Consider the following 23,902-nt stretch of genomic DNA (forward strand, 5'->3'; position numbering starts at 1 on the left):
ATGATAAAGTAAAGAAACGAAAAGGTAGGCTTGTATTTAAAGATTCTCTAGATCAAACAAGAGGGTTGCCGTGATGCCGAGCGAGTAAGCTCAGCCCTGCTAGTGCTTACATTCTAATGGAGCCCGAGAGTGGCTTGGCTGACGATGGTGTTGTAAATAGAACCTAAGCTCACTCAGCGCATCGATATTTTTCAGCTTAGCCACATCCACCAACAGGAATGAGTCTAGACTATCTATTAGTTGAACGGCTAGTAGTAGGCTGGTCCTTTATTTTGAGCTCTCGGTGGAGATAAACTTTGGAGTTTCTTCTCTATTCAATAATGTTGCTGAATTGTGTTTACAGTAGATCGGCTTATTCCGTTTCATGTTAAAGATTAGGTTAGACTTGATAACTTTGCGAAAATAGCTTGTGATCACAAAGAAAAGAGAGTGACATTCATTGTGTGGCAATGACACTAGTGACGTGGCGGCGACATTGTGTACTGTAAATGATTGGGTTGTCTGTCTTTCAGCACTCACATGCTGATCACCGTTGCTGAGTGAGAAGGAAGACGTTGTGTGCATCGTTGATCTTTCCCCGGACCCCAAACTCTAGACGGGACTTTGGTAAGAAACCGTCGCATCAGCCCTACCTACTTCTCCTTCGTCTCTCAGCCAGTGGTATTAACAGTGTTGGTCCAAAATCCTGTTTGACGCATGTGTCCACATTGAGACCAAACCTCTTGTCCTCATCAATCTCATCAGTGTCTGCAAATCGATAAGATCTGTATTCTGTAGCATAGAATTAGTACACGCTTCTACCCAACAGGTTAATGAGAACTTACCACAAACACTGAACCGTTCACCTTGAACCATAAATGCAGCAAATCCTCGATGCGTTACAAGCACAATATCCTTGTACTTCCCCGCCTTGGCAATCTCACTCACTTTCTGCCGAACCCTCTCGGCACGTACCGTCGCATCACCAGGGGTATGAGCTGGAAAATCCCAGCGGTCTGGACACCCCGACAAGTCAAGATGAGGAAACTTTGCCGCTAGGTCTGCACGAGGAACGCCCTTGTTGCAGGGAGCGTCGTGGGCCTCTCGCAGGTCTGGCCAAACCTGAATCTCTGTATCTTCTGTGATGAGGAGATATCGAAACACAATGTACATTGTCTGGATTGTTCTTGTCATGGGTGATACAATGATTAAATCGGGTTTGACTTTGAGGGTTTGTTGGACGTTTTTGGCTTGGCGAGTGCCTAAGTCTGTGAGGGGAGGGTCGCGGTGTGGATAGCCTCTTTCTACGCTGCTGCGTGTCAGCTTTTAGTCTTGTTGTTGGAATTTGAGGAGGAATACTTGTGAAGGGCTTGTCCATGGCGCAGGATGTGAACTCTAGTCATTTCAGCTGCTCTTGAAATGTCTCAGCGGTAGAGAAAGAGTGTAAGTTCTTGATTGAGTCGGCAATCTTGGGGAACAGGCGGTAACAAAGAGGAGTACGACCAAGACTGCCACGTGAGCGTCATCGTGGCTTGCTTGAGTAACAAACACGACATACGAATAATCGGGTACTCTTTTTATTTAGCAATGCGATTTTTGATGGATTCTTGGTGTTCTGGTATACAATAAAACAATACCCAATATCCCATACGAGCATGTAGGAACTCAACCCAGGATAAGTAAGCGGCAATCGAATACATTTTCCTTGGCGATTGTTGTAAACAAAAGTATCGTCTCCACCATAGGCGGCTTCTGTGCAACCAATACTGAGTGTTTTCTGTGGTTGTTCGCCGTATTTAAAGTCTAATATTGGCTTTGTCCCTCGCTCTGTAGCTCAAGTACTGTGTCTGGAGCTGAGGTCAAGTCGATCCCAGATGGCAATCAACATTAGCTAAACGGATCGTAAGACCTAATCCACGACTCGTGTAATCTTCCCTTCCATTTGTTTTGTGTGTCGCAAATCGAGCCTAGACCCATTGAGTCTGTTGTTACAGACTCGTATCTCAGATCTTGATCGATCGACATGTCCACAAATCCAGGAACCAAGCGCCGGTTCAGGTACAGCCGTTGTTCACCATAACAACCTGTTACTAATCCGTCATTCGAATAAAAAAAACTGCTACTATATCCGAAAACCCATCCTGCTTTATGGGGCAAAAACTCCAACAACTGCATCCAGCCAGTGGGTCAGACCGGAAACAGCTCCCTCATCCGCATTCATCACCAGCCAAGACAACAATCCCCATCAAAAAACAAGAAACACGTACCTAGTCAATGAATATTTATCTCTCTTCTCAATGCGTTCGACACTGTAAATCCTTATTATCTTCGTCATGTCCAAGTCTCTTATTCCTCCCGAGACAAAACATCTTCCCGACTCCATCTTGTCTCATTAAAAATGTCACTTTGTTTGACTTCCCTCTGACAAAGGTCACTCCTTTATACTACTGACCTTGTAGCAAGGGTCAGTAATCCTCTCATTAATTATGGCAGCGATTAAGCTGTACCATTATGAACCCTCTTTTATACCCGCCCTCGTTGTGTTGAGCTTGTTCTTTGCTTCTACGCTGGTTTGTTTGATGCAGATGGTGCGATGTAGGACTTGGTTCTTTATTCCCTTCCTTCTCGGTTGTGCAGGTAAGAATTATTTCTTCAAATCAGACAAGGCGGAGCTGATATTTCACAGTGGAAACTGTTGGTTATGGATGCCGTGTGTGGTCATCGCAAGAATCGCCAAACTGGTCTACTCTCCCTTATGCGATTCAGACCTTTACACTCCTTTCAGGTCCATTTCTGATGCTTGCCACTATATACATGACTCTCAGCAAGATCATTATTGCTCTGGATGCAGATATACACTCCCTTGTTCCCGTCAAAGTCTTACCCAAGGTCTTTATCTTTGGAGATTTGATCTCCCTCGCAGCCCAACTGACAGGTAAGTTGTCCAACGTACATCATGAAGCATGTACTAATCTCAGTGTACGCAGGCGCTGCTTATTTAGTTGATGCTGCCGAGGCTCCTAAACAGAGAACAGCCCAGCTCATCATTGTGGGCGGTCTCGCATTCCACATTTACTTCTTCGGCTTCTTCAGCTCCGTTCTACACATCGCTTACACCCGTGTTCTTGAAGCCCCAACACGTCAAAGTACTCTCGTTACTATGCCCTGGAGACGTTGGATCATCGTTATTTACCTCAGCTGCGGCCTTATTCTCGTCCGATCTGTGTATCGTGTCATCGAGTATGCAACCGGCCCCCTCGGTGTTGTCCAAGGCACCGAGATATACTTTTACGTCTTCGACTCTGGATCCATTTTCATCATTACCTGTCTTTTCAGCATTTTCCATCCTCGCCAACTAGCCACTGTATCTAAGGATGATCTACCAGACCCAGAGACTATCGTCGTTACACCTTCCAAGCCCATGTCTCAATATCCATCGCAGACACCTCCTCGATACATGCAACCGCCACCATTTCTTCCTTCGCATGCAAATCTGAGAAATCGCGGACCTTACTTTCATTATCCAAAGTCTCAGTTCAGAAGTCAATCATTTATACAGTATCCACCTCCGATGCATTACTATCAGCAAAGGAGACCTCATACACTGGTCCATCATCGACCACGCACAAACAGAACCAACAAGAGTTTTAATCCATCGTTGAGCTCGTCTTCTAGTGTTGTTAGCATATATAACCCCCAAACTGGGCAGTATGAACCAATTAGACGGTAGATGTTTGGTACGAAAGGCAGTTGTGAAGGAGTGGCGAGGCTGGCTTTTGAGAAAGGTAGTTCAGCACAACAAGCTTTTCCTATGTTACAGAGTTTAGTAGACAATCAGAACACACCACCTACCACTTTTTCATTTAGAGTCAAAGAATTATAAACTCTCGTTATCACATACGAAGCCAAATCGTGAATGAAATCGTCGAGAGAGTGGGTAGAGGAACCTTTCTTTCAGGAAGAGGATAGCGAGTAGCAAAAACGTTGAAATCATAAGTCTTAGGGCATAAAAATAAGTAGTCTAAGAAATATGGCCTTAGTAGCATAAACTGTTTGGCATATTTCGTCTGTTGTACCTCCAGCCAAAGGTTCTGGTACCCAGATGAGGAAGTCGCGTTTATGCCCCTGCCTTGTCGTGCGTCGCTGGTACTTACCTTGAACCTTGGACCTAGAAATAACAACTTGCTTTCTACATCTTCTCGATAACACCAATCTTGGAAAAAGTCAAAGAAAGCAGCCGGAAGCCAAAAACTCGGTATGAGTGATCCACACTTCACAGACATGTAAGATCTACCCTTGTTTCTCTTCCACCTCTTTCCATGCCGCCTTTTCACCGCTCGCTAACATGATTCAATAGGGTCAAGTCAAGAAGACTCGCAATAATCGAAGCCAAACTCACCGTCGATCGAACCGCCCATTGTACCCTCCTCACCGACAACATCTTCGCATTGCGCAGCGAACGTCACTCCCCGAGCTTTCATAATCGCTGCCAGAATTGCAAAAGTGCGGAGGAAAAAATAAAAAAGAAAGAGAAAAAGAAAAAGAAAACCGAGGCACCGAGGGACAAAACGGACGACGTTAAGTGTTCATCGGGCAAGGCACTGGGCGCAGTGACAGCAGAAGTATCACCAGCATGGCTGTCTAAGAAAACATTGCCAACAGGACTGTTAAAGAAACACATATGGGACTTAGTTACTTATGTCACCTATTGTACTGTTCGGATAAAATGGATATTCTGGTTACTACTGGTAAAACAAATAGCTACTGTATCTACTCAATTGCAGCGACTTCCATGATTACTTTTGAAATGACATTTCGCGTAGTTACACTTTAGATTCTGCAGGACCAGTTCTCCTAATCGTCATAATTTCTGATGTAGCGATCTTGTTTGCGTTCGCCAGACGCTTCTTTCTATTAAATCTGACACTATAGAGTTCAAACAGCTGCCGTCCGATCTCTTCATGCACAACCTGCTGCATTTGGCGCCCCGTCACAGCCTGCTCAGTTTGGCACTGTTTCCCTTAGCATTCAGCCTACTACCACTACAGATGCTGGTCAACAGACGCTTATCAGAGTTCAGGCATGAGTTATGCCTGTGTTGGAAAACGCAGTCTTGAGAGAACCTTTGATTTGAAGATTTAGTAAAAGTTTAATCTGCGCGGACATATTAATCTTCGTCAAATGCTTTCATGATCTCTTAAACTTTCGCTCAGGCCTTCTCAACTTCCTCTATGTTTTCAACAAACGTTAATCTGTCCGCGCAGACCAAATTTTCAACAAATAACCTTTGTTGAAAACATAGAGGAGACTGAGGTTCTTCAAATCTAACCTTGTTCATTATTTCTTCACTCTATAAAAAGACCTTCCAGTCCACCATATCCCTCCTTTCACCCTTTCCAACTCACACTTCTCATCATCGCCGAAATGTCGTGGACCAAACTCCCAACTGAGCTGCGAAACCAGATTCTCAACTACATATTTGAGGATTATTTGGCTTCAGTAAATGATAAAGACTGTCCCACGATCTCCCCATACACTACAGTTTCTCGCGAGTGGCAATGTTTCTTTGAGACCATCACCTTTCAGAATATCTCCCTTGTTATTCACGACGAAGGTAACTTGAACAAGTTCGCCCACTCCACAAGCGGAGATAACGCTCGACGCAGAGATTATATTCGCAATATCTCGGTCATCATTGTTTTGCCTGGTTACCGGTGCCCAGACTGCCAGTTCCCTGAGAGAGCAGAAGAGGCGGAGCGGAATAATCATGTCTTTACTCAATCAATGCAGGCTCTTTTGGGTATTCTCTCAACTTGGACATCGAGTCGGCATCCATACGGTTTGACCCTGGAACTCAACATCAAATCGGCTTCGGACACGGAGCATCATTTTAACAATCACACGATGTATGATCGCTACCCTCTCAAACACTGGAACTGGAGCCATCGGTACCACAACATGGAGCGAGAAGAAAGAATAGGTGACCGTTGTTGTGATGAAGTGTCAATCTGGACGAACGACGATCTTATAAGCCAGGGTTGTTGTGCACTGGAAAGATACATTGGGTCCTTATTGGAGTTTACTGACATCCGTCTACCTCGAGTCAAGATTGTTACGTCTCTTTTGCAAAGACTCCAGTTCAAACGCCAGCTGAGTCCCTCTGCGCTGCGAAAGCTAATGCAGGAAAGCTTGGTCCAGTTATCGTCACTCAGATTGGAACGCTGGTGCATGCCAACTAGAACAGGAGAACGAGAGTACATCAGAGATTTCAAAAACGACTTCCTCCCATACTTGCCAGAAAGCCTTCAAGTCGTTCAGTACTATGCTCAGAGGCCCACGTGTTTAAATCTTACACCCAGGGGAAGAGTCAGGCCGCTGTGTACCTTGGACCTATTATCCATCCAGGGACATTACTTCAAGGAGATTTCGGTCGTCGAACCGGAGGACTCGGCTGTTTCCCTAGAGTGTTTACGGCACATGGCAGCTACTTCTTTATCCCAACCGCCAATAACTACGAGTTGGCACATGCTTGAGAGAGTATGTTTCAGCACGAAATTGTTCTATGACTACGACATCCAAGGCAGGCTGATAAGGGGCCCCAACAATGATTTGCTAAAAACATCAGCTTCAATGGCACAGATGATGCCCAGCCTTCGCAGTTGGGAGATTTACCAGGTTTTCCGTCCTGACGAGGGTCGTCTTTTCCGCTTCAGCATCCAGTCACCATTTTCTGCTTCTATATTATGGAAATGCTGGTGGCGAAAGGGAATGCGCAGGCCGGCTGAGCCAGACTTTTCGTTTTGTCCTGGGGTCATAAGCGCTTGGGACAAGGTTGCTGTTCTACGTACCGGTAACAACATCACTTGCCTGGTTGATGAGAATGAATCTAAGCATGAACGGTATCAGCCACCATATGAGAATGGACGGTATGGCAATATTTATGACGAATCTATTTTCGAGCTCAATCCTTTGCATCCTTTCACAGGGCATTTGGCTCAATGGTGGACGGAAGATCAACTACTGGATATGTTTGAGAATTACACCTAGCTTCACTGTCAAATCAAAGTGTGATGACCAGCTACTTGCACCGTATCTAGCATGTAAATGAGGATCTAAGTAAGCCCTGGTTTTCATTTTAATAAGCAGGAATTGTTTTTAACGAGGGGATTGCTACAGATACCTAGGCTGTTGTAGAACTCTAGAGCCCGTGATGATGGCACCATGTTGAAGGAGAAGGGTTCTGAATATCGATCTCTTAGACTTTCCCCCAGGCTCTTTCAGTTTCCTCTGGGTTCTCAATATAGTTAGGTTAATCTGCGTGGACAGATTAAATTTACTACCAGTCTTCCGATGGGCCCATTCAATAATAAACTCTTTTCGTCTATCATACGCCACGGTTTACAGGTGAATCAAATTAATTAGAACAGGAATCGTCACCTTCCCTTTACTATTGGTTACCAAAGTCCTCATCCTGTACCATCCAAGCAAGGCCACATGCAAATTCCAGTGCAACAATTTATAACCTGTAATACAATGGGATTCCCAAGCCAAGTCCCTAATTGCAATAAATCGCATTTCTTTTGCTTCAGCTCTATTTCCACATCCCATCAAACTGAAACACGACCAATCACCATCATCCAAGTCTCAAGGGAGAGTCTAGTTCAGCCCCCCTTGACAGCTTTCTTGGAATGCGTGTCTCACTTTACAGGGGCTCTCATTCCAGGATTGAAGGGTAAAGATACATGATAACAGTCTGTGGGTAACAGAAGGGACTTTAGGATACAAAAATAAATAGCCTAAGAACTGTAGTCCAAGGAGCATAAAGTGACCTATTAATTTCGTCTCTTGTCCTTCTGGCGGCCAATTTTTTTAGTACCCTGATGTCAGGGACCAAGTCCTCCCTTGCGTTTGGTGCCAACAGCCCTTATATCACAGCCAGCCCACCCTTTGGGGTCTGTCTTGCCTCGCGATCAGCCTTTTTCTTTATGCCATCATGGTTGTCGTTTCTGGCTCACCGTGGGCCAAAAAGGTCGCATTCATTGTTATTTCTCTCAATCTCCTGTTCTGGTGGTACTGTTTCTCCGTCCCTCAATCAGACGATGTCAATCCACCACCACCATCAAGAATACAACGATCAGAAGCCATACCCGATCCCAAAATAATTGCCAAGAAGAAAGAAAAAGAAAACCTCAAAAAAGCCAAAGAAGAAAAGGCCGCCGAGCCACCTACCGACAAAAATGGCTTCAAGATATACCGCTCATGGAGTCATTTCGAAATCACAAAACCCAGCAACGAAAAGACGTTTATCTTTCGTCGCTTCAAAAGCTCACCGCATAAACCACCTCACATCGAATGGAACCCCAACGGGGGCGAACTCTCAAAGGGATACATCTTTATAACACCACAGTCCACAGGAGAAGATAAAGGTATCGCGCAGGCTGCTTCTTTTATCATGAAGCAAAATGCAGAACTTATCTACGCACATGACGACGAACCTCTGGATTCTGAAGGCTTTCGTGTGCAGAACATCAACAATGAGCAGTTTCTTACGCTGTGGCGCGGGACGAGAAAGGGTGCGCATGGGTTTGGAGAGGTGGTTATTATGAACAGTCAGTACGAAAAGACAATTATTCATCTGGATGCTATCATCAATAATATGTTTGGGCAAAAGTTCAAGGGACAGTTGGACTTTCACGAGCAGGAGTTGACGACGAGGGGAACGATCTTGGTCACGGCTTATAACACTACTGCGTGGAATTTGACTTCTATGGGTGGTTTGGAGAGGGGCTTCGTGTCGGACTCGATGTTTTTTGAGATTGACATTGAGACTGAAGAAGTCCTCTTTAGTTGGAGTGCTCTGGAACATTTCTGGCCTGAAGATTCCATGCTTCCTCTCATCACTTCCTCTGGAAGCGGAACTCCCATGTCACCATACGACTTCTTCCACCTCAACTCAGTCCAGGCGATCAATCACGATTCCTTCCTCATCAGTAGTCGCAACTTCTGGTCCGTCTTTCTCATTTCTCGCTCAACGGGTAGAGTACTCTGGGAATTGAGAGGAAACACCAAGGGAGGAGACTTTGGCGCTATGCCATCCCATGGACGATTCCGATGGCAGAACCATGTTCGTGCGTTGGACGCTTCGACGCAGGGGATGGTGATAAGCATGTTTGACAACCACAACAGTCCAGAGGATCTGACCAAGACAAATTCACGAGGATTGCTGCTGAAAGTCAAGCTGCCACCTCGTCTTGATGAGAAGCCAGAGGTTCTTCGTATCCTTTCACCCGATCGCGCAAAGGTGGCTACTCAAGATGGAAGCTATCAATTTGGCCTGAGCAATGGAAACTCGTTTATGAGCTGGGGCGCTGGCGGTGTTGTGCACGAGTATGGACCTGAAGGCGGCCATGATCTTCGCTGGCAAGCACGCTTCGGACACGACGAGTCAATCCGAAGTTATCGCGCCTTCAAAGATGTCTGGACAGGTACACCCATGGCATGGTCCCCAGCACTCGTCATTGAAAAGGTGGGAGAATCTGTCCTCGGGTACGTAAGCTGGAATGGCGCAACAGACATTGAGTCCTACAATGTATACCTATACGAACCCGGTAGTGCAATGACGCCAATGGGTAGTGCTAAAGTTCTTGGGTTCGAGACGGGTTTCGATATGGGTACCAAGTTTAACGAAACAAGCTGTATTCTTGTCGCAGCTGTGAGAGATGGACGGGAGGTGAAGCAGTCGAACGTGGGATGTTTGCAAGGAAAGACATTTGTGTCTGGGTTTGTGGACTCATATGGTCAAGCGGCGGGTGATTCGACGACGGAGGAGTCTACGATGCAGAAGTTGATGGGTTGGTGGAATTCTTGATGATGAATGAACTTGTGTTTTTGAGCGGATGGAAGAGTAGATGGCTATTACTTCTAGAATGTATGAATGACCGATAACAATTAATGTTGAGCTTTATGCGGTTTCCAAAAGTGTATATCAAGCTTTTATTATATACGTCTGTATGTAAAACTAGATGAACACACGTTAAACATCATACGCCCTACACTATCTACTTCACCATCTTTTTTAACATACCCAGGACCACGCGCACTTATGGTGCAAGTCGCTTGGGTGTACGGGGGTAGTAAGCCGCGAGGTGAACACTGGGAAGAGCCAGAGCCCAAGCGACAATACGGTCGAGACCGAAACCACCACCACCGTGGGCAGGGACACCGACTTGTCGGAAGACAGCTAGGTACTCCTTGATACCGTCGCTCTTGGGGTCGATCTCCTTGGCACGGATGCGCTCCTCAAGCTCATCGGGGTTGTTGACACGCTGGCCACCGGAAAGAACCTCTTGTCCTCGGATGAACATGTCGAAAGCGTTTGTGACGCGAACGCCATCTCCAATTGTGGTGCCAGCATCGTCGAGCTTGGCGTAGAAGGGTCGAGCGGTCTCGGGGAACTTGTCGATAACGTAGAAGTCGGTGTTGTACTTCTTGCGGACAACCTCACCCAGGGCCTTCTCCTGGGGGGTGCTCATATCCTCGTCGTCACGGACGTTGGCGAACTCGGCGGGGCCTTCCTCTCGGAGGAGCTTCTGGGCTTCGGCAAAGGTCAGGCGGACCTCCTTGCCGGGCTCGGGGAGGAGGAGGGGCTCGGAGCCGTAAACGGATCGGACGGTCTCAATCTCGACAGCGCATCGCTCTGCAATTGAACGTAATTAGCTATAGTCTCTTTATCTGTTCAATTGGACTTACCGTGGATCCCACGGAGAATAGACAGAAGGACACCCTCAAGAACGTCAAGAACCTCGAGGTAAGAGTCCTTGATCTCCATCTCCAGATCGAGACCAGTGAACTCAGTCATGTGTCTAGGAGTGTTGGAGTTCTCAGCACGGAAAACAGGTCCAGAGCTGAAGACACGCTCACGACCACCAGCAATCTCGAACTGCTTGTAGAACTGGGGAGATTGGGCGAGGAAAGCCTCTTGTCCAAAGTATGGGAGTCGGAAGACGTTGCCACCACCCTCGGAGGCGGCACCGATAAGGCAGGGAGGCTCGAATTCCTTGAAGTGACGGGGCTCGAGGTAGTTGCGGAAGAGTCGCTTAACTTCGATACGGATGTCCTATTATTGCGTTAGTAGGCAGTCAATTGGGTGTTCTTGAGAAAACATACCGCGATGGCCTGCTGAACAGGGCTTCGCTTGTGCATAGCAATGTTGTCGAGGTGAGTAAGCATGCTGGCGGAGGGAATGGTCGAGGTGGTCTCGGCAGGCTTCTCCTCCTCACCAGCCTTGCTCTCGTCGCTGAAGTTGACAATGGGTTGGCTAGCAGCATCCATGGTCATACCAAGCACAGCGGGAGCGGGAGCGAGAACGTAGCACTTGTTGATGTGAAGCTCAAGAGTAGAAACGCGGCAGCTCTTGACGGGCTCGAGAGGCTTCTTGACGGTAGCTTGGACAACGACGTAACTCTCAGGGCTGATGCTAGTCACAAACTTGACCATGGGCTTGCTGACAACAGGCTCCTTGTCAGTGGCCATGATGACACCCTGAATATCCCAGTTTCCACCCTTTCGAAGCTCGATGAAGCCCATCTTGGCACTCTGAACACGCGAGTTTTGGAGCCAGGCGCGGACAATGACGGTCTTTCCATCGTACGACTCGTCGAGGTTTCGGATCTCGACCTCTTGGGCATCGCTGCTGAAGGACTCGGCGGTGATCTGCTTGTTTCCGTAGCTGTCCTTGGCGGGATCGTCTTCGAGGCTCAGCTTGGCGGCGCTTTGTAGAGCGGCGTGTTCTTTGGCGCGTTCGGCCTTGAGAGCCTCCTTCTTAGCCTTGGCCTCGGCCTTCTTGAGAGCCTTCTTAGAGGGGCCGGCCTCACCCTCGGCGGGAGGAGCGCCCTCTTCGGGTACGACTGGCTTTGCTTCTTCGGACATGATTGATGTTGATTTGGTGGATGAGTTGGTGATTGCGAAGCTAGAAGCAAGGCGGGGTGGGTTGGTCGATGGAGGGGCAATGAGGGGCAGATCAGAAGGGTTTTTAAAGGTCTTGTGCCACGTGACGTATTCGACGTCAGAGACGATGGTCTGACCCCAGACTTTGAAGTTGAGCGTTATCGGGGTGGAGTCATTAAAACATGAGATCTCGCTGTGACTACATGCAACAGCCATTGATGTTTAATTTGACGGATAAATCACAGTATGGCTTCAATCTAAGACTAATCATGTTCAGGTCCGACACAGGGAATGTCAAATTGTGACAACAAAGGATGGCATGTCACGATCAACAGGCGGGATAGCGCAATTTGGCCAATGGACTGACACAACCCTGAATCTTAACCTTGTATATCGCCTCAATGGAAGAACAATTCGATCAAGTGGTATGCTCAATGAGTCTTTCACCGAGTCAAGCGTAATCCGACCGCCGAAGTCGCATTACAAGGCGAATGCTGTCATGTAAGGTAGTCTTTGGTCCCAGCACCTTTTGTATCTTAAAGAACATCCCAAAGATTACAAAGTCAAAGACTCTTTAGTGCGCATCGCAATTGAAGCCAAGATGTAAAAGAATACGATACCCACCCCGACTTATAGCCGTAGCGTCCAGATGACTGATGCTGCATCAAAGGTTCCACCTACAAAACCCAAGAACGAGGAGTAAAAGCCTCGTACCTAAACCTCTCTTTTTAATAGAAGAAAAGTGCATCAAATAAAGTAAAAATGTCTTCCAACGGTGCCGAACGTCTCAAGAACAGAAAACCCATCAAGAAGCCTGTCCCGGCTTACCTTCCGGGTCCTGGCTCCGTGCTCACCGTCGATCAAACCTTCTACTCAACCATCCGCGAAGCTCCCCGTGAGCTTATTGAGGAGTTTACTCTTCCTATCCGCTCTGGAAAAGCATGGAAGGCACCTGCTGGTTCAATTGTCAAGATTAGTACACCTGAGGGACCACAAGTTGGTGAGATACAATTGATGTGGTTCGAGGAGATTGGCTTGGCTCACTTACACCTCCACAGGCGACTTGAACATCTGGAACGCCCATAACCCCCGCGAACGCTTCTGGGCGAGTCGCACTAAGCAGCTCCATGCTTCGCATGTCTCAACCTATGATCGTCTTTGGTCTAATTTACCATACATGCGTCCTCTAGCGACTATTATTACTGATAGTTTGGACTGGTACGGTACTGATGAGCATGGTGGTCGTGTACACGATTTACTCGGCACGCGATGTGATCCTTACATCAACACCGTCCTGAGTGGCGGCCAGTACAATTTCCAATGCCATTCTAACCTCACCCGCTCTGTGCTCCCGTATGGGCTGAACGAGCAGGATGTTCATGACGTGATTAACATTTTCCAGGTCACTGGATTGGATGAGCAGGGACGATACTTTATGAATCCTTGTCCAGCCGAGAAGGGTGATCATATTGAGTTTTTGGCTGAGCAGGATCTTTTGATGGCATTGAGTAAGTCTTGTCCTAATTGCCAGTCAATTTGAGATGCTAATGTGGATAGGCACTTGTCCTGGTGGTGATCTTTCTCTCTGGGGTTTTGGAGAAGATAGTGAAGAGGAGATGATCAAATGCTGCCGTCCTCTCAAGGTTGAAGTGTATCGTCTTAAAGATGAGACTCTGTTGCAGAAGAATGGATGGAAGCCAGCTGAGGTGTCTGGCTACAGTGGACGTCACGGGCTTGATGTTCCATTGGGTGAGAATAGAGAGGAAAAGGCCTAGATAAAGATAGAACGATATACTACATCTCCGTCTCCAAATATTACAATTTCCCATAGATTCAATTCCCTTCGATCACTTCGTTTTCTCAGCCTTGGCCTCAGCACTAAGAACAGACTCATCACGATGCTGCATCAACGCAATAAGCGCACCACCCGGTCCCGAAAGCAAAACACTCGTGACAACACCCCTAACAAGATTCGTCCTTTCCTCTCCGCTCTTCAATTCCGGCTTGACTTCCAATAGTTGCTGAAGACCCCAGATAAGTCCCGCGACAGAACCAGTAGCGAAATCGTAGATGAGAAAGTTATGCATCGCTGCCCCAGCGCTGGACATTGGCTCGTACGAATGCGGTGCTGCATCGGGAATAAAAACTTTTTCCGCGGTAAATGAGCGCGCGATACCTTTGGGAAATAAGCTTGGAAAAGCGCCCGCTGCGATGAGGACTGCGTAGGTGGCCATTTGGCTCACGACGGCGATGTTCCATGCGAAGCCGTAAGCATGTCGCAAAGCAGCCTTCTCGAGCATAACCTTTGATCTATTCGCATCCTGTCCGACGCTAAGCCTCTTGAGAAGACCAGTGAAAACAGTCTGGAGGATGAAGATGTAGAAGGGAGCCATTGCCCAGACGGCGTTGGACCACTGTCGAACATTGTGGTTGGAGAACGGGTACACCAGGAAAATGCATGGCACGAAGTAGCCCAGCAAGAAAGATGGGACGACAGTGTGAAGGCTGAGATAGTCGCGGACATGAACGCTCTGTGCCCATGATGCCTTGGACGTCAAGAGTAAATGAACAACGTAGTAAACTGGCGCGATGAAGCCAAAGCCAACGGACTGAACAACCCATAACCAAACAGCACCACTACACCCATCAGCAATTGAAACCTCATTTAAAAAATGGCATAACTTACTTGAGTACAATAGGACTCCATCCCACAGTTCTTTGGGCTTCAATAACAAACACCATAAACGTAGCAATAAGCTGCCCACCAAAGCAAATCATGAAAAGCGACACTTCCGGTCTCGAACCATCAGTGACAGTCGCCCAAACAATATTCGAAAAAGCGAAGAATTCATCAAGTAGACCAATTCCCGTATATTGCTTAACGATCAATCTGTTTGTGTCAGGGAGGAAGCGAGGGAGAGGGTCTTGGGTTATGCTGCGTGACATGTCCATCCAGCCATTGCGCTCGAGTTGGAGGAGGAGCGCGTCGAGGCCGAAAATGGCGAGGATGGTGAGAATGACGATTGTGGGGATGCGATGGGAAATATTGGGTGAAGAAGCCATTTTGGAAACAATTATAGTTGTGTTTGGAAGAGTATCTAAAAGATCAAGAATAATTGAGAGTGAGGAGTTGTGATGGATACAGTCAGCCAGACCCATCTGATGGATCCCATCCCAGTCAGCAACCAAAACTCCGTATCTGTACGGAGTTTACAAAAGCACAACAATCTCATCGGCGCCGATTCTGAAAACAGAGAGTATTTAAATCTAAAAGCTCAAGACAAAACGTAATTACTTGTACTGTTTAACACAGTATCTAAGGTATCAGGTTCGGCAACACAAAGAGGCAAGGCAGTGAGCGATGGTAAAACAAAAAGAATAGTGCTAGTCAATTGACCAAAGTATAGAATCATCCCGTCATAAGGTAATATACCTAATTGCCCTCTCAACTGTCCAACATAAAGCAATACCGCGCATAATGGTTTCAACAACCTCTAGTAGTACAATAAACACACTCTAAACCGACCCATCTCCATCTAGCGTTTCGTGACTCGCGACTTGCCTTGAGTCTTGTTCAAGGTCGACTTTGTTGAACCCTTGGGTCTACCCCTACCCTTGGCGACAGGCTTTGCAGTGCCCTTCTTCTTGAGCGGTTCAGCAGTCCTGCCCTTGGCTGGGAGCTTGACTTTACCAGCTTCCTTAAGCTTGTCCATGTAGTCGTCAAAGTGGTCCGTAGCAACCTGTTCAATGTAGTCTTGGCTCTCCCAGGTACCCTCGGACGGGGGGTAGCCCAACCACTCCACAAATACCTGATTCTTACGACGGTAGGTTCTGTGTTTGCGGATGGCAAAGACTAGATATGTGCCTGGGTTCTCGGGGTTATCGGGTCGGCCGCCGGGACGCCTGCGCCAAAAGGCAAAGAGGGCGTCGGGGCTGTCTTCGTGGAAAACCTCTTCGGGGGACCAGGTGCGCTCGCCGTCTGACCACATAACGCGAAGTTCAATCTTATCACCAACCCAGCGATAATCCATGATTTGCTCGAATCCGTGCTCTTCGTCGTCGTCTTCCTCGGCCTCTTCCTCTTCTTCTTCTTCCTCTACTGGCGCGATGTCTTCTTCGAGCTCTTCCTCAGGCTGTTGTTCCTCGAGCTCTTCCTCAGGCTGTTCTTCCTCGAGGTTCTCTTCGTATTCCTCCTGCACATCGGGTCCCTGATGTTCTTCTTCGTACGCTTCCTCCTCAGACTCCTCAGACTCCTCTGCCTCGACGACAACTTGCGATCGTCTAGATCTTGGTTGAGCTCGGGGAGAAGGGCGCGAAGAAGCAGGGTGGCTCTCCGCAAGAGGACTGTTCACCGCCCTAAAGTTAGGCTTCATGGGCACTCTCTTTTTGGTGGTGGATGTCGCAGGAGAATTCGCGGCGCTGGTTCGTGTGCTTCTAGCAGACGTGGCAGGGGAGTTCTTGTTACTGCGTGCCTTGCTTGAGGCGGCTGGAGAGCGGCTGGAAGCGCTCATCATTGAATCCTCGCCAAGCTCGACGGACGGCTGCCTTTTAGTCGGTCGTGGTCGTGGGGAGGAAGAGACGCGTTGAGACGCAGTGGTTCGTTTGGGGACAGATGACGATTGTACACCACCCATGGATTTTCGCTTTGGTGTTTTGGAGGGAGGGGGCATTGTAGCGATGGTCTCGCGTCTTGTGCTGGTGATAGAGATGTCGCCAGTGGTATCGAGTACAGATGTTGTAGAAGAAACGTTGCTACGTCGTGAGAGCTTTTGTCGCAAAGTTAGTCAAGTAACAAATAACCAATGAGTGTAGGTTTTGCTGAGGGGAGTCGCGACAGAGTCTGGCAGTGGCAGGGCGGATAGCTGCATCAACAGTTGGCTGGCACTTACAGGGCTGCGACGTGGACCTTCCGATTCTGAAAATTGGTTTGATGCGCGTTTGGGGATTCGATGATTTCTAGGCGAAGAAGTTCGCGACTGTTGTGAAGCGGAAACTGGCATTGTGGCGGTTGGTGGTATCTCGGGCTGCTTTTTAAGCGGTGACGAGAGGAAGCCAAAGAGCGCGTTCATGGCGATCGAACAAAGAAAAAAAACAAGGCAGCTAGAGAGAAAAAAAAAGGGTCTAAGCCGATGACAAAGAACAATTCAATGCGAATGCACGTGTGCAAACGATAAAGAGAGAAGAATGGGGCGATGCTAAATACAGAAGTTGTTTTACTTGGTTTGTTTTTGTCTTACGTGGAAAATGAGGATGGGAAGAAGGGATGGGAACAATGAATGTGTTGTGCTGTTTACTCTTTCGTTTGCATCAATCCAATTTGATTGAGTGACAAGACAAGGTCTTGGCCAAAATCATGATGCGTTTTCCTATTGCACATTTAATCCCGGTTGAGGGTGACAGAAGTCTATACACACAGCTTTGTAGAAATTTAAATAAGGGAGCAGACATGGAGCTCAGTGGGCGTTGAACTGTCCGAATTATTGCGACATGCACCACACCAAGGTCGAGTTTTCTGTTACGTAAGTGTAGCAGAAAAGGTTGACCTCCTAAGTCCTAGGGTATAAGAATAAGTAGTCTAAGCACCATAGCCTAAGGGGCATAAAGTGACCTACTAATTTCGTCTCTCATGCTTCCAGGGGTCAATTTTTCTGATACCCTGAGGCATTCGAAAGACAGGGCTTTACGCGACAACCATGGCGCGTGCCAATCTAATTCCCGAGCTCCACACCATCAAACGGCAACAAAAGCAAACAGACAAAGATGTCCATGAATAGGACATTTATTCTTAGCTGTCGCTGTGAAGGTGACAATGGCAACTGGAAAGTTGTTTGTTCTATTGAAACAGTTAGTCCAAGGCTCAGTCCACATGACACACACCACAAGTCGCATTTGAGCGTTGGAAGACAAAGAAGGTCTCCCTTCGTACCGATCCATCGATCCATAGCGCCCATCGAGGACAATACAACCAACACAGACAGACAGTTCAGAGGCGCCATGGCAAAAAGCAAATCACTACGCCTGATCAGACGCTCAACCAGCAAAAGAAAGGGTCTGGCCGGGGATTGAACCCGGGACCTCTCGCAAGCAATGCTATAGGGTTTTCCCTAAGCGAGAATCATACCACTAGACCACCAGACCGAGCAGTTTTACTGATTGTTGAAGATGGGTGAGCAAATGGGGCTCATGTATACGAGGCGGTGTTGGTTGAGATCGCGATTGTGGTGAGTTGAGTCAGAGTGCCGAAGAATGGGCGAGACCGGTGTCAAATTGCATCGAAGGATTTCTGATTGGGTGTCAAGTTAGCCTAGCCCCATTGACTGCATGGCATCAATTAAGGGGATGTTGGACTGTTGAAAGTCGCGCTTGTCCTTCTCGTAGGCTGTAGGGTAAACGACGACGCGTTCTCGTTGGAACCGAGAAACAGTTTCCATTTCCTGTCACAATCTACGATGGATTTCAAATACAGCTTCCACTACTGAAATCTCCAAGATTAACTCTACTCTATTCATTCAGCCTCTTATCAAGCTTGTGTATTTGCATTAGACGACTAACTAAGCAAGAACTTACGAGTATACTAGATATTTCTAGCAAATCCAATAACTTAGGCATACCTCTGCAGCAAGTTCTTACCATAGTTACTAGCATAAGTAGACTAGACCCCCAGTTGAAGACACAGTTGAAGACACTTTATTACTCTCTGGTAGGGTAGATTGAGATAACAGGTCCGCACGTAATCCAGATCAATTGCATGAATGTAAGCCACTTTATCATGTCGGAGTTTATCTGCCTAATAACTAACTCAGCTAGTCAGCCTCTGGATTCGGCCCTGCTTTAATTTAACGTTGTAAATTACCCCGATAGAACCCCCATTTTCCAGTCACTTCTGTATATAGCACCTTCACGGTCTTATATCGATAACCTTAACCCTTCGGTTAAAGATATCGATAATATAAGTAACCTGCCTCGCTAGGCAGATTAGCCACCATTAGATATACCCTATGTCTACGGCCTCAAGGAAAACTTTATCCTTAGTATCCTATTCCTCGCCTAACTCTAGCTTCTTGCGTAGCTTTATTAATGCATTAAGCTCTTCGTAGAGGTAACCTTTCTTAGCCTCTTCTTCCTTCGATAGAAGCAGAAGAATTCGGCAACTAAAGGCGGCTAGCCTGATGGCGTTATTGTGGTTACTAGGGCTGGAATCCCGGCCTATCGAAAAGGCCTGCTTTGCGAGACTAGAATCCCTCGATAACGGTGCAATGACGGCCTCGATAGCCTCGGGCTCAAGGTCATGATCGTCATCACGATAGACCTCGGTTCCTTCCGTCAAGCTTCGGCGGCGGACTATCTGCGATACGATTAGTGCTATAGATTAAGATCCAAGTCGAAATTGAGGGCTCAGCTTGGTTGAAGGAAGGTTTTGTGGGTTGTGTAAGGTTTCGGTTACTCCATCTGAGCAAAAATCAAGTAATCGCATTCTCTAGCCTCAAGTGTATTTATATTTCTCTGTATCCTCGCGAGGTCTCCAACCAGTTTTGCTCCTCACTTGACACTCCTTGTCCTTCTTTCCCGATGTCCTCCAGGCGATCCTGCACACTTGCGGCCGAAACTATCATCCCCGTTAGTACGGATAGCACTCTCGTTAACACCAAGGAGTCAAATAATGATACACTCAAGGTCCAATGCCTTCACGAACTTGATGGACAGGAGAACTTGTCTCCGCGGACTCTCGACTATCTTCTGCATCTTCTTGCCAATGATCTTCCTCCGGGTTTACAGATCATGGCTTCCACGTCCTGGACTATTTATACCAGAAGCATGCCGAATGATGTTCCAGATAAGCTCCTATTGCCCATTTACCATACCGAGCATGAGAATCAGGGGCATTGGAGCCTCGTCTTTATAATCAAAGAAACCGAGAGTTCATCAGATGTAACCTATTTTAGAGCTCAATATTACGATTCTCTACCAAATAACCACCATATTAGGGATGCTAAAAAGAAGATTACTCTTTGGCTAAAGCGGTACTCTGAGAAGAAAACGAAGTTTACATTCACGGAGATTATAAGTTTATATTCTATTTTACCTGTTATTCTTTTTACTAACTTACTTAGACTAATGGCCCTATACATAATCAGCGCTTTATGAGCGGACCATTTGTCCTTATGGCGGCCAATGAGTTAGTGAGACATGGGATGATTAAGTCAACCTCCTAGAAATGGATCGACGACACCAAAGAATTTATCACAGACATGATGAGTCGTGATGATACCTCATTCAAGATACCAGAGGCACCGCCTCATACCACATCCGCGCCCTCGACAACCTCGACAACCTCGATAACCTCGACAACCGGGGCTCACGATCCCCTTGAATCTTCTCCTCATGTACAAAACTGGCTTCAAGGCACGACTCCACAGACGGAGTCTTCTCTTGAAAGTCGCCCGCGAGAGAGTACCTTGTCTCCTAGAAGTCGCCAGCCTAGGCAGGCCATAGACAAAGTGGGCCGGAAGCCACCTCTTATCGACGCACATGAGCCCAACTCCACGCGATCTCATGTGGAATTTGTGGCTTATTTAAAGTACCGAATAAGCCACGAGAAGGGTTTTGAAGCAGAATACTCTACGGAGCAGCTGACTGCCATACGTGCACTGGAAGAAGCGAGTGACAATTCTTTTGTCAACTATCGAGAGAAGGTAAAGAAGTTAGAGAAGGACGAACAGGCGTTAAGAAAAATCCGCGAGACGTATACGGACTATGAACGCAAGCTTAAAGTCGCCGCTACAGAATGCCAGTCGACTAAAGATCAACTCGACAAGTGTCAACAGGCAACGGACGACTTTATCACAAAAAACTGCGTAGCCCATATTGAACATCAGAAACTAGGCATGACAGATCAGAAACTATCCGATGTATTTCTCAAAGAGTATAACGAGATGGAGAGCCCTCTGAAGGCCGATCTGGAGGAAAAGTCGGCGCGAAAGCGCAAGATCAGCGAGATGTTTGCCTCGTTGAGTAAGCAGCGCAAGAAGCAACATGACGAAGTCAAGAAGGCCAAGAAAGAGATGGCATTGGCAGATGCTGAGCTGCGACGGGCCTGTAAGAACGAGGATGCAGCGGCTTATGTGGATCAGTTAATATTGGGCATGGGGAATGACCTGAAGGAACATCTAAGACAGTGGGACGAGGCTGTAAAGGAAGGGCAATTGTTGGACATTTTTAAACAGCAACGACATCAGAGACATGGGCAATAAGCGATATAGGGAAAATACTATTAATGATAAGATTTACGATATGTTTATATAATCTTTAGGGTTCAACATTATACAAGACCCTTGATGCTGACTCCGTCATCCTAGACGCAGGCAAAGCCTCGGCCTCGGATTAGGTCTTAACCTCTTCTTCCTTCAGAAGCCTTCTTCTTCTTTCAATAGGTAGCTTCTTCTTCTTCTTCTTTCAGGGGCCTTCTTCTTCTTCCTTCAGGGCCTCTTCTTATTAGGTTGCTATTTTCTTAAGGTGCGGCCTCTTTTTTACAGTGGCTTATAGGGCATTTCTCACTAACCTTATTTTTAGCACATCTTTCGCCAGCCAATGGCGCGCCGATTTTCACTTTCTGACCAATCAGAGGCTAATGCCAAGAGGAGGTTGGCCTCATTATAGAGAGGCAAAGCCGGAAGGAACTTCCATACACATTCGTGATGCAAGTTACCTTCTTGGGCGGCTTTGCCTAATTAACCTCGGGAGAAGTGGATGATAAGATGCAAGACGGTGGTGGAATGAAGTGACAATAAAGCGCACTAGCCAGACCTGAAATATTACAGCAAAAGTGAAGATTAAAAAGTAAATAGACTAAAATAATTTAAAGAAGTAAAGACCGTCAAGTGGATTGTAAATCACCGACTTTGTGAATAATGCGACAAGATGTTAAACTTTGAAGGCATCATCGAATGTGGTGATTCATCTACAGCTAGCTTCACCAGACAACGTTGTCGCACTGGCACAAAAACAAGACCAGCCACGTATAACAAGTATTTAAATTCTGTTTGAATGTTTGCAGTTAAACATAATCGAAATTCAATACTGAAGGATAACCCCCCCATTATGCACTGATTGATGGCTACGTTGACCTTACTTAGGTCGGCCATCAAGGTCTTCCGGCGTAGAATCTTCGGTCAATTTATCACAGCAACATTAGGAAATCCTACAAGTACGAATTGAGCGTGATTTCGCAGTACCGTTGAACATGCAGCACCGTTAATCTAGATCAGATTTGACATGTATAAGATCATTCAAGACTTACAGTGCTCACATCCACTTTGTTCATCATAGGTAGGTAAGTCTACCATAGGGGAAGAGGGGGTTGTTTAACATATGTAGATGACAAAATAAGGCTGTCGACCGGCTATCAGCAGTACCTACATATCACATTGAACTCTGACATGCTGTATGTACCTTTGATGGCCAGCCGACAGCCTTAAATTGTCATTTAGGCATGTCGAAAAATCCCCCCAACCCGCGATGGTAGTCAACTGTATTTGTGGCCCAAGCGCCCTGCCCCAAGAAACATAGCCATTCCTCATCACCAAATAACCTTCCTTTTCCGGCTTTAATCCTCCACAAATCATCCCCGTCAATCTCGAATCCGGCACTCAGAACAGTAACCCGTAGGTCAAGATTTTTAAAGTCTGCAAGGTACACGATGTAAATCCCCAGGGCCATGTGGGAAATCGTACGATGTGTGGAGCTGCATCCTGAAAGGGTGGTCACGTGATATCCATCTTCATGATGTGAATTCTCTGATTAAAGACGTAAGAAGCCCATTTTCTCGTAGTATTTGACTTGATTTGCTCATAAATGAATAAAGAGAAGCAAGACCAATGTCTACTTACTAAAGTTCATGCGTATCTTGCGCCGCTGACATAAACCCGCTAGTATCGCCATCGACACCTTGAAGGCCCAGACCGTCATATGGGTGGTCGAGCCAAGCCGTGGTCCCTGTTACAGTTACTTGTAGGGCTGAAGACTTGTGATATCCCTGCATATCAGGCACTTAGAGGAACGCTACTTTTATGTTTAAAAGGTGGACGTCCCTCGGTTTGCGATTGACTTCTTGTCGTGCACAGCTTTAGTCCAAACATACACAGACAGAGCCAGCCATGACACTACATCTACACATTGAAACGGTATTGTAATTCTTATTCTATCTACGCTACGCCCCCCAATTATTTCTTGTCAACAAGGTTGTAAATCTTTTGGATATCAGCCAGCACCGCCTCAAAGTCAATCTTGAGATCCTTGAGCAGACCGTCCTTGAATCCGAAAACCCATCCGTGGACGATGGGGTACTTGTTCTCGTGCCATGACTGCTGAACGTCGGCAGACTTGATGACGTTGCGGCACTGCTCAACGACGTTGAGCTCGACAAGTCGGTCGTATCGCTCACTCTCGTCGGCAATGGCATCGAGCTCCTTCTCGTGAAGACGGTACACGTCGCGGATGTTTCGCAACCAGGGGTTCAGCAGACCAAGATCTTGAGGGGTCATGGCGGCCTTGACACCTCCGCAGCCGTAGTGGCCGCAGACGATGATGTGCTTGACGCCGAGGTGCTTCACGGCATAGTTAATGACGCCCATGGCGTTGAGGTCGGTGTTGCAGACGAGGTTGGCAATGTTGCGGTGGATAAATGCCTCGCCGGGTTCGAGGCCGCAGATCTGCTCGGCGGGGATGCGAGAGTCGGCGCATCCGATCCAGAGGTACTCGGGGGCTTGGCCGGCGGCGAGGTTCTTGAAGAAGTCGGGGTTGACCTTGGCCTTGTTCTCAGCCCACTCGCGGTTGTTGACGAACAGCCGGTCGTGGCTTTGCTGGAGGTACTTTGTGATGTCCTTTTCGGCCATTGTGCGCCACGAGGTGGGTTTTGAAGCGGAGGGGGATGAGGAGTCTGTTGAAGAAGAGGAACAGAAGCGCAAGCGAGAAGCGGTTG

General features: G+C 47.2%; 10 protein-coding genes across 10 annotated transcripts; 5 read left to right on the plus strand and 5 right to left on the minus strand.

Moving 5' to 3' along the window:
* Nucleotides 1-628: 628 nt before the first annotated feature.
* Nucleotides 629-1,382, minus strand: FSST1_007010 (uncharacterized protein; the record flags this gene model as incomplete). The annotated part of the gene is made up of 3 exons (XM_083236579.1): nucleotides 629-771; nucleotides 825-1,288; nucleotides 1,339-1,382. 3 exons carry the CDS (start codon nucleotides 1,380-1,382, stop codon nucleotides 629-631), a joined length of 651 nt encoding a protein of 216 aa, XP_083082971.1.
* Nucleotides 1,383-2,465: 1,083 nt separating this feature from the next.
* On the plus strand, nucleotides 2,466-3,630 carry FSST1_007011 (RTA1 like protein-domain-containing protein; the record flags this gene model as incomplete). The annotated part of the gene is made up of 4 exons (XM_083236580.1): nucleotides 2,466-2,616; nucleotides 2,666-2,914; nucleotides 2,967-3,521; nucleotides 3,566-3,630. 4 exons carry the CDS (start codon nucleotides 2,466-2,468, stop codon nucleotides 3,628-3,630), a joined length of 1,020 nt encoding a protein of 339 aa, XP_083082972.1.
* A 1,773-nt stretch (nucleotides 3,631-5,403) lies between these two features.
* On the plus strand, nucleotides 5,404-7,026 carry FSST1_007012 (uncharacterized protein; the record flags this gene model as incomplete). The annotated part of the gene is made up of 1 exon (XM_083236581.1): nucleotides 5,404-7,026. One exon carries the CDS (start codon nucleotides 5,404-5,406, stop codon nucleotides 7,024-7,026), a length of 1,623 nt encoding a protein of 540 aa, XP_083082973.1.
* Nucleotides 7,027-7,972: 946 nt separating this feature from the next.
* FSST1_007013 (ASST-domain-containing protein) lies at nucleotides 7,973-9,847 on the plus strand (the record flags this gene model as incomplete). The annotated part of the gene is made up of 1 exon (XM_083236583.1): nucleotides 7,973-9,847. The coding sequence occupies one exon, from the start codon at nucleotides 7,973-7,975 to the stop codon at nucleotides 9,845-9,847; it is 1,875 nt and encodes a 624-aa protein (XP_083082974.1).
* A 232-nt stretch (nucleotides 9,848-10,079) lies between these two features.
* Nucleotides 10,080-12,141, minus strand: FSST1_007014 (uncharacterized protein; the record flags this gene model as incomplete). The annotated part of the gene is made up of 3 exons (XM_083223858.1): nucleotides 10,080-10,675; nucleotides 10,729-11,095; nucleotides 11,146-12,141. 3 exons carry the CDS (start codon nucleotides 12,139-12,141, stop codon nucleotides 10,080-10,082), a joined length of 1,959 nt encoding a protein of 652 aa, XP_083082975.1.
* A 546-nt stretch (nucleotides 12,142-12,687) lies between these two features.
* On the plus strand, nucleotides 12,688-13,700 carry FSST1_007015 (urea carboxylase-associated family protein; the record flags this gene model as incomplete). Its single annotated transcript, XM_083236584.1, has 3 exons — nucleotides 12,688-12,925; nucleotides 12,984-13,433; nucleotides 13,483-13,700. 3 exons carry the CDS (start codon nucleotides 12,688-12,690, stop codon nucleotides 13,698-13,700), a joined length of 906 nt encoding a protein of 301 aa, XP_083082976.1.
* Nucleotides 13,701-13,772: 72 nt separating this feature from the next.
* Nucleotides 13,773-14,988, minus strand: FSST1_007016 (uncharacterized protein; the record flags this gene model as incomplete). Its single annotated transcript, XM_083236585.1, has 2 exons — nucleotides 13,773-14,562; nucleotides 14,612-14,988. 2 exons carry the CDS (start codon nucleotides 14,986-14,988, stop codon nucleotides 13,773-13,775), a joined length of 1,167 nt encoding a protein of 388 aa, XP_083082977.1.
* Nucleotides 14,989-15,461: 473 nt separating this feature from the next.
* Nucleotides 15,462-16,994, minus strand: FSST1_007017 (chromo domain-containing protein; the record flags this gene model as incomplete). Its single annotated transcript, XM_083236586.1, has 2 exons — nucleotides 15,462-16,691; nucleotides 16,815-16,994. The coding sequence occupies 2 exons, from the start codon at nucleotides 16,992-16,994 to the stop codon at nucleotides 15,462-15,464; spliced, it is 1,410 nt and encodes a 469-aa protein (XP_083082978.1).
* Nucleotides 16,995-20,174: 3,180 nt separating this feature from the next.
* On the plus strand, nucleotides 20,175-21,176 carry FSST1_007018 (uncharacterized protein; the record flags this gene model as incomplete). Its single annotated transcript, XM_083236587.1, has 1 exon — nucleotides 20,175-21,176. One exon carries the CDS (start codon nucleotides 20,175-20,177, stop codon nucleotides 21,174-21,176), a length of 1,002 nt encoding a protein of 333 aa, XP_083082979.1.
* A 1,968-nt stretch (nucleotides 21,177-23,144) lies between these two features.
* FSST1_007019 (carbonate dehydratase NCE103) lies at nucleotides 23,145-23,816 on the minus strand (the record flags this gene model as incomplete). The annotated part of the gene is made up of 1 exon (XM_083236588.1): nucleotides 23,145-23,816. One exon carries the CDS (start codon nucleotides 23,814-23,816, stop codon nucleotides 23,145-23,147), a length of 672 nt encoding a protein of 223 aa, XP_083082980.1.
* Between the last annotated feature and the right edge of the window lie 86 nt (nucleotides 23,817-23,902).

This window comes from Fusarium sambucinum, chromosome II (assembly GCF_050947815.1).
Source record: "Fusarium sambucinum isolate potato_lamoka chromosome II, whole genome shotgun sequence".
NCBI classification, from domain to species: domain Eukaryota; kingdom Fungi; phylum Ascomycota; class Sordariomycetes; order Hypocreales; family Nectriaceae; genus Fusarium; species Fusarium sambucinum.